Here is a 7,075-nt window from a genome sequence, read left to right on the forward strand (position 1 = left end):
AATGCAGCGAAAAGCAGAGAAGAACTAGAAAAGACAAACCAACCTGGAGAAGATAAAATAATTTTATTATTCATTATGTTATACAAAAACTAGAAATAAATTTGTACAGAAAAAAACCAAAATGAATGGTAAATGAAACTGCAATAATTTAAATTTGCTAATTTTTTCCATGATAATAGGATAACCATTTCAAAGCACATGGTTCTGATGTCAGGGTAGGTTTTGTTCACTGGCTAAACCTAGCTGTAAAATTGTAAGGCCTTCAGTTTCTATGATAGCTCTACTGGCTCTTGACAAAACTTTTGAGGTCTTCAAGAAAGGATATATACTCCTGGTGCTCCAGGGCAGTACTGAGCTCTACCAACTCATCTGCAAAAGTGTTGTCCACTCCTCGGTCTGCGAGGAAATCCATTAGGTGGTCATACAAGGCCTAAGAAGGAGAACGTTTACTAGTTTTAGAGTGAGGGAGAGAATCTTAGCATTTACTAATTAAAATACTTCTTCCCTTGATAGTAGTACCCTCCGCTGCAGGCCCCCAGCACCCACATCTTATTCAGCACTCACCCAGTCCAGGGAATCTGTGTTGAGCGTATAATTTGTATCCTTCCATTCAGAGTCACCAGTAGCCTGGAAGCTAACTTCCTTGATAGAGAAAATGTCACTCTCAGCCTCCTCCTCTTGTCCAATCTGAGAAGAAATGGCATTTAAGGAAACTGAAGAGGTCAGAACAATCCAGACTCATGCAAAGAAATGCTTTGCAGCTTGAATCTCCCCAGGTTCTAACCTTGTTCACTCTCATCCCCATTTGTCATTCCCTGCTTTGTTGATCAAGAAAGTCTTGGGAATACCTGCTAGAAGGAACTGGAAAGGTCTCAGAAGGCACCCCACCCTATATACCTCATCTTCTGGATAATGACAGTCCAGTACAAGGGCCTTCTTGCCATCACTCTTTATAACTTCAACCACGAAATTGGGAGTTGATGTCAATTCAGGCTGGGAAAACAAAAACAAGTCAGCACATGTCATTGCGTGTACCAAAGATCTCAGATAGTTCAGTGTCAGATGGTCACCACTATTAAGATATTTAGCCATTTTTATAGTCTTAAGCTGTGATGTTCCCAAATAAGGGAACATCAAATCTTTGAGTATTAATGTCTCACTTCTGTTAGCCCTGCAGCCAAGTTGGAAGGAGTTCTCTGCAGTGTATGGAGGGAGAAATAGGTCCACGAGGGTTAGACGGACTGTGTAAAAATGTTAACTGGTACATATTGAGGATGGAATTCAGACTTAACTCTAAACACTGCAGAGAACTCCTTCCAACTTGGCTGTTTTGGGAATCTTCCTTTATTATAGGGCAGGATCCAAACCTAGTACACCAGGTTCTGGCTAAGTGGCCATTCTAATGAGTAATGGCAGTAGCTCCTTTTCATGGTGAACCTGGGAGAAGAGTCAAGGACAGGAAGATACCAGTTGGAGTGCTCAAGAAAGAAGCAAACCAGAGATGATCTGTTCTCCACACCAGATCATCAGACAGTACTGACACCTGCTCAGATTGTCTGAAGATCCTATGGCCTTCATATTAGTTGGTTTCTGGACCAGGACACCACTTCCTAAAGTGTCTCAAAACTGGACACCATCTATACTCAACTAAGAGGGCCGGCAACCTACGTAATCTAAAGGGCTGTGGCTTTCCTAACTTGGTTAAATGGAAAACACTCCAAATGATAATCTCTCATCTCAAACTTCTCCAACACAGGAAGGGGTGAGAAGTTTCAGTTCCTTTGCAAGAGAAAACAGGCCAGCTACAAGCCTGAGGCTGTAGGTAGCTATGTATTCAGCTACTGGGAAAGAGGGGGCCAGAGCCCTGCAGGTAAAGCTGGCTTGAAACCATTTATTTGGTATGTTATAAGTCCAAAAGATGGGTGTCCTCTGTCTCCTTCTAGCATGAGAGGAATTTTAAAAACAACCAAGAAATGGTCTCCTTATCTGACAGAATTGAAAAAAGACTGGCTACAGTATCAAGGGCTTACCTCCTGTTCTTCAACCTTCTGTCCTTGGGTGGACTCTTCCTCACCATCAAATGTTGGTGGGATGCTGTTGTTAATGTTGAAAGTGACAGTAACCCTAGAAAAGTAAGTGAAAACCCAATAGGCAAGGTGTACTTTTAACTGAGTAATCTACCGGCTAATTATAGAGGCCTGCCACAGTAACTGCAGAGGCCTGGGGAAATAATGTCTCCATCCTAGTTGGCTATACATCTGAATTGGGAAGGCTGGGCCTGCCTCCCATCTTCAGCAGGTCTGAAGTGTGCCTACGGCAGCTGCTGGAGGTTAAATGAATGGGCCCTGGCTGGGGATGCAGACCAGCAGTAGAATGCTTGTGCGAGGCCGTCGGTTTAATCCCCAGAACTCCCCCACCCCCGAAAGGAGAGAAATTGATTGTCTCAGCCAAACAGCCACACCTGGGCTACTTCCATCAGGGTAGAATGCCAGCACTCCCTGGCATGTGCCCATAGTTACCAACACTGCCCACCTTGGTTTTTCCGGGGGACGCTCTAGTCAAGAAGCTGGTGGGATAGGACTTTAGGAACTTCAATCACAAAATGTGCCCTGGGGAGGAAGGCCTCACAAAGAATATGCTGCAGTACAGCTTCATTCTTCACAATCATAAAACAGGCCAGAAACACCAATTAATGACAACTTTAAGGTGTAAGAGTCTTCACCTGACAAACCATGTTCCAAAGTTTTAGTTAAAATCCCCGTGGTAAGATTTGGAACTAGAAGTGCTAGGCTGCAGTCCTCCAGGTTCTTCCCCACAAAAATGCCACTCTCTGGAGTTGTGGCCTGTCACAAAGCCACTTTCCCATAGAAAGAATGGCAGATTGAGATTTAGCTACAAAAAGTCTGCAACAGTGCTCAAAGCTGAGTTCCTGGGCACAGTAATGAGGTGACTGTTCATCAGAGCTTTATTTATAATGGCCCAAAACTGGCAACAAGAACTCTAGGAAAATGGTTTAGGTGAAGTTACCAAATACACAATTTATTCATATATGAGGAAGAACACTATAGGCAAAACCAAATCAGAATCCTACTTCACACCACATATGCCAAACGGATCACAGACCTCAACCTAAGAGCTGAAATTATAAAATTCTTAGAAGAAAACAGGCAAAAATCTTTGCAATCACAGGTTAGGCAATGGTTTCTTAGAAATGACACTAAAAAGCACAAGTGACAAAAGACAAAAAGGATCCATATTCAATCCCCAGCAATAAAAATTTAAAAAAAACTGTGATGCTATGGTTTGGATATGGCTTGCACCCCCAAACCCATTCATGCAGGAGTTTAACCCCCAAAGTCAACGGTAAAGAAGGTGAATACTTTTTTCCCTTGTGGTGTTGGGGCGCAAACCCACACTTCATTCATGCTAATCAGGGATCTAACCACTAAACTACATATCCCACCTTAGAGGATGGAAACTTAATCCAACTATGGTGTTCAGAAGTAGGTCCTTTAGAAAGTGGTTAGGTTGAAGTCATTAGGGGTGGGGTTCCCAGTTTGAATCGCAGTGGCTTTATAAGACACACACTTTTGCCTTGTGACACTGAACCACTTCATGGCCCTGCCAGAAGACAGCCGTCATCAGATGCAGCTCCTAGCTATTGTACCTCCAGAATCGTAAGCCGAAATACACCCCCGTGCCTCTGCCTCCTAGTGCTGGGATTACAGGCCACCATGCCTGACTAAACTTCTTTTCTTGTGCATGTGTGTGTATGTGTGTGTGTGTTGCTGGATCCAACCCAGGGCCTCACACATGCTAGGCAAGCACTTACAAGGTAGCCTGTCTCAGGTATTTTGTAAAGGACGGTTACCAAGAAAGTGAAAAGAGCCAGATGTGGTGGCTTATGTCTGTAATCCCAACTATTCGGGAGGCAGAGATTCGGAGGATTGCCATTTGAGGCCAGCTCAGGCAAAAAGTTAGTGACATCCCCATCTCAATCAATAAGCTGGGTGTGGTGGCATGCACCTGTCATCCCAGCTATACGAGAAGAACAGGATCTCATCCAGGCTGGCCTGAGCATAAACTGGTGACTCTAGTCTGACCCTATTCCGAAAGTAACTAAAGCAAAAAGGGCTGCGGCATGGCTCAACTGGTATAGTACTTGCCTAGCAAGCCAAAGTACCACCCCCCCACACACACACACAAAAAACCCCCGCAAATCTATCTGGTAACAGACTTGTACCCAGAATAAGGAACTCTTAAAACTCAACAATGAAAAATAAATAGCATAAAACTGGACATACAGTCTTGAGTAGACATTTCTCCAAAGACACATAAATGACTAGTAAATGAAAAGATGTCCAGCATCATTAACCATAAGAGGAATTAAATCGAAACCATGAAACCACAGCGAGATACCACTTCACACTGGGAAGGCTAAAATAAGATGGGACAATGAAGTGTTCGCAACCCCATACATGGCTGGTGGGATTGTAAAATAGTACAGCCACTTGGCAAAAACTCTGGCAGTTCTTCAAACGGTTTAATAGGGCTAACACTTGACCCAATGACTCCAAACCTAAATGCATACCCAAGAGAAATGAAATCTTATGTTCACAAAAAATATGAACACAAATGTTCACAGCATTACTCACAATACCCCAAAGTAGATACAAATCAAGCATCATCAACTGAAAAATGGATAAATAAAATGTGGTATATTCACAATGGAGTGGTATTCAACCATAAAAAGAAACTGCTGATACATACTACTACCAACATTGATGAAGACTGAAAACATGATGCTAAGTGAGAGAAGACATACATAAAAGCCACATGTTGCATGATTCCATTTATACTCAATTTTCAAAGTAAGCAAATCCAGACAAAGTAGTTTAGCAGTTTCCAGGGGCTACAGGGAGGGAGGAATACGGTGACTGCTAATGGGCATCGTGTTAGGGTGATGACAGAAATGAGACACCGGCAACAGATGCAATCAATGACAAATTGTACGTTTTAATAAAAAGGTGAATTTTCTGGTGCACAAATTAAATCTCAATAAAGTTATTACAAAAAAAGGACTGAAGGTGTGGCTCAAGCAGTGGAGTGTCTGCTTTGCAAGCAGGAAGCCTTGAGTTCAAACCCCAGTGGAAACAAAAAAGTCAAGGCATTACAATTTTTTTGGGCACCGGTGGCTCACACCTGTAATCCTAGCTACTCAAGAGGAAGAGAGCAGGAGGATCATGGTTCCAAGCCAGCCCGGGGCAAACAGTTCACAAGACCCTATCTCGAAAAAAACCCATCACAAAAAAGGGCTGGTGGAGTGGCTCAAGGGGCAGGCCCTGAGTTCAAGCCCCAGTACCTCAAAGGAAAACTACAAAAAACCCCCCAAAACCAACCTGAAAGGCGCCAAATGTTACCTCTAATGACATTAGGTAGACTGTGTAACACAAAACAGTATAAACAAAAGTTTGACAGTTTAGGAGGGAGGAGCTGAACTAGGTCAAGAACTCTACCTCCTGATGGCCTTCCTACACTGAAATCCCATGCTGTTACATACGCTTCATTTTCACCCATGGTAAATATTAGTGAGAATGGGCCTGTTGTATCAGAACACTAAAGGCGAGGTCAAACTGGATGCGGCCAGTACTTCAAAAATTTCTGAATTTACATGCCTAAATTTTAGAAAGGGCATGGTATCCCTCACCAGTAACTGAACGGCTGTGTTTATCAAAAAGCCTTCCCTCTACATTTGTGCTACTTACTGTCTCCTTAGGTATCAGTCCACAGCAAATCTGTATTCAGTGAATGCGCTATCTGGAGCTTTTCCGGTTGTCCAAATAAACCCTCTCCTGAAAACCATTTTATCAAAGTAGTGGGCCTAAGCTCAGGCTGTTGGGCGGATGACCCAGGACAGGTTCTGCAAAGCCAAGATTGGATCTCCTGGAGTCCGCAAACCTACAAGAGTACTTACTTTTCCCCAGCAACTTTCCGCACTAACTTAGCCTCTGTCCCATTCACTTCCAGCTCCCAACCTCCAGACATCTTGGGAAGGGACTTGTGCTTCTGGATTTTCTTTTCTTCCTTAATTTCATCAGTCAGGAATTCAACAAAAGCCTTGTCTCCTAGAAAAGAAATCCAGATGATTCAGAGGGAGAAAAGTCAATTAGTCTAAAATATAAAACAAATACCTAGGTTACTGTAGTTCTGGACTCCGTCTATTTCTACTCTCCCTACTACTACGGTTGCTCTGGATCTTTGGCCCAACTCACGCCTCTTCTGTAAAAATACCGTGGGAAGCTCAGCTCAATTCTGGAAGTTGTTCTAATAACGAATTCATTACCACGTTTCACTCCAAAAAAAAATTCCTGCGCCGGATGTGGCGGTGCACTCTGCTAATCCCAGCACTGGGGAGGCTGGGACAGGAGGCTCTCGAGTTCGAGGCCAGCCTAGGCTAACAGCGAGACCCTGTTTCAAAAAACAAAATTTCCAATTACCCTTTTCTAGTTGCCCACAGATGTGACTATGGTTTCAACCCAGACTTCGGGCCTTTCTAAAGTTCGATGTTCAAGAGACTAGGATAAAAGTGCCCTCCGATATTTCACTTTGTCTTCGAAAGCTGTGGTGGACAACCGGCATGCTGCCGATCAGCGGAAGAGGACCCGGGCCCCGGGACCTGTCCTGTCGGAGCCGTCCTCTCCTGGTTTCTTCGTCCCTCCCGGGCCCCGCCCGAGACCCTCACCTTCGGTGTGCAGTGCGCCGCAGCCGCAGGCACAGGTCGCCGGGGACTGCAGGAGGCCGGACCGCCGCGCCGACCCCGCGCGCACGCACAGCAGCCCGAAGGGCCGGAGGCACGGCCGGGACGCGGGATGCAGAAGCTGCCGGAGCGGCGGGGCGGGCGCTGGGGCCCGCAGGCCGGCGACAGCGGCGCCCAGGCCGCGGGGCACGCAGCGCAGTAGAGGCAGCATCGCAGAAGAGGCGGCGGTGGACACGTGTGGGTGAGAAGGACAACTCCGGCTAAGCGGCCCCGTGAGGTCACGCGCCGCCGGAAGTCCCGCCCTCGCTCGGAAACTGC

The 7,075-nt window shown here is 45.3% G+C and overlaps 1 protein-coding gene across 1 annotated transcript; it reads right to left on the minus strand.

The window, feature by feature from the left end:
- Positions 1–44: 44 nt before the first annotated feature.
- Positions 45–7,013, minus strand: C1qbp (complement C1q binding protein). Its single transcript, XM_020168249.2, has 6 exons — positions 6,743–7,013; positions 5,975–6,125; positions 2,031–2,124; positions 898–993; positions 565–687; positions 45–430 (listed from the first exon to the last, which is right to left on the minus strand). The coding sequence occupies exons 1-6, from the start codon at positions 6,966–6,968 to the stop codon at positions 281–283; spliced, it is 840 nt and encodes a 279-aa protein (XP_020023838.1). The 5' UTR covers positions 6,969–7,013; the 3' UTR covers positions 45–280.
- Between the last annotated feature and the right edge of the window lie 62 nt (positions 7,014–7,075).

The sequence above is a fragment of the Castor canadensis genome, chromosome 11, assembly GCF_047511655.1.
Source record: "Castor canadensis chromosome 11, mCasCan1.hap1v2, whole genome shotgun sequence".
Lineage (NCBI taxonomy): Eukaryota > Metazoa > Chordata > Mammalia > Rodentia > Castoridae > Castor > Castor canadensis.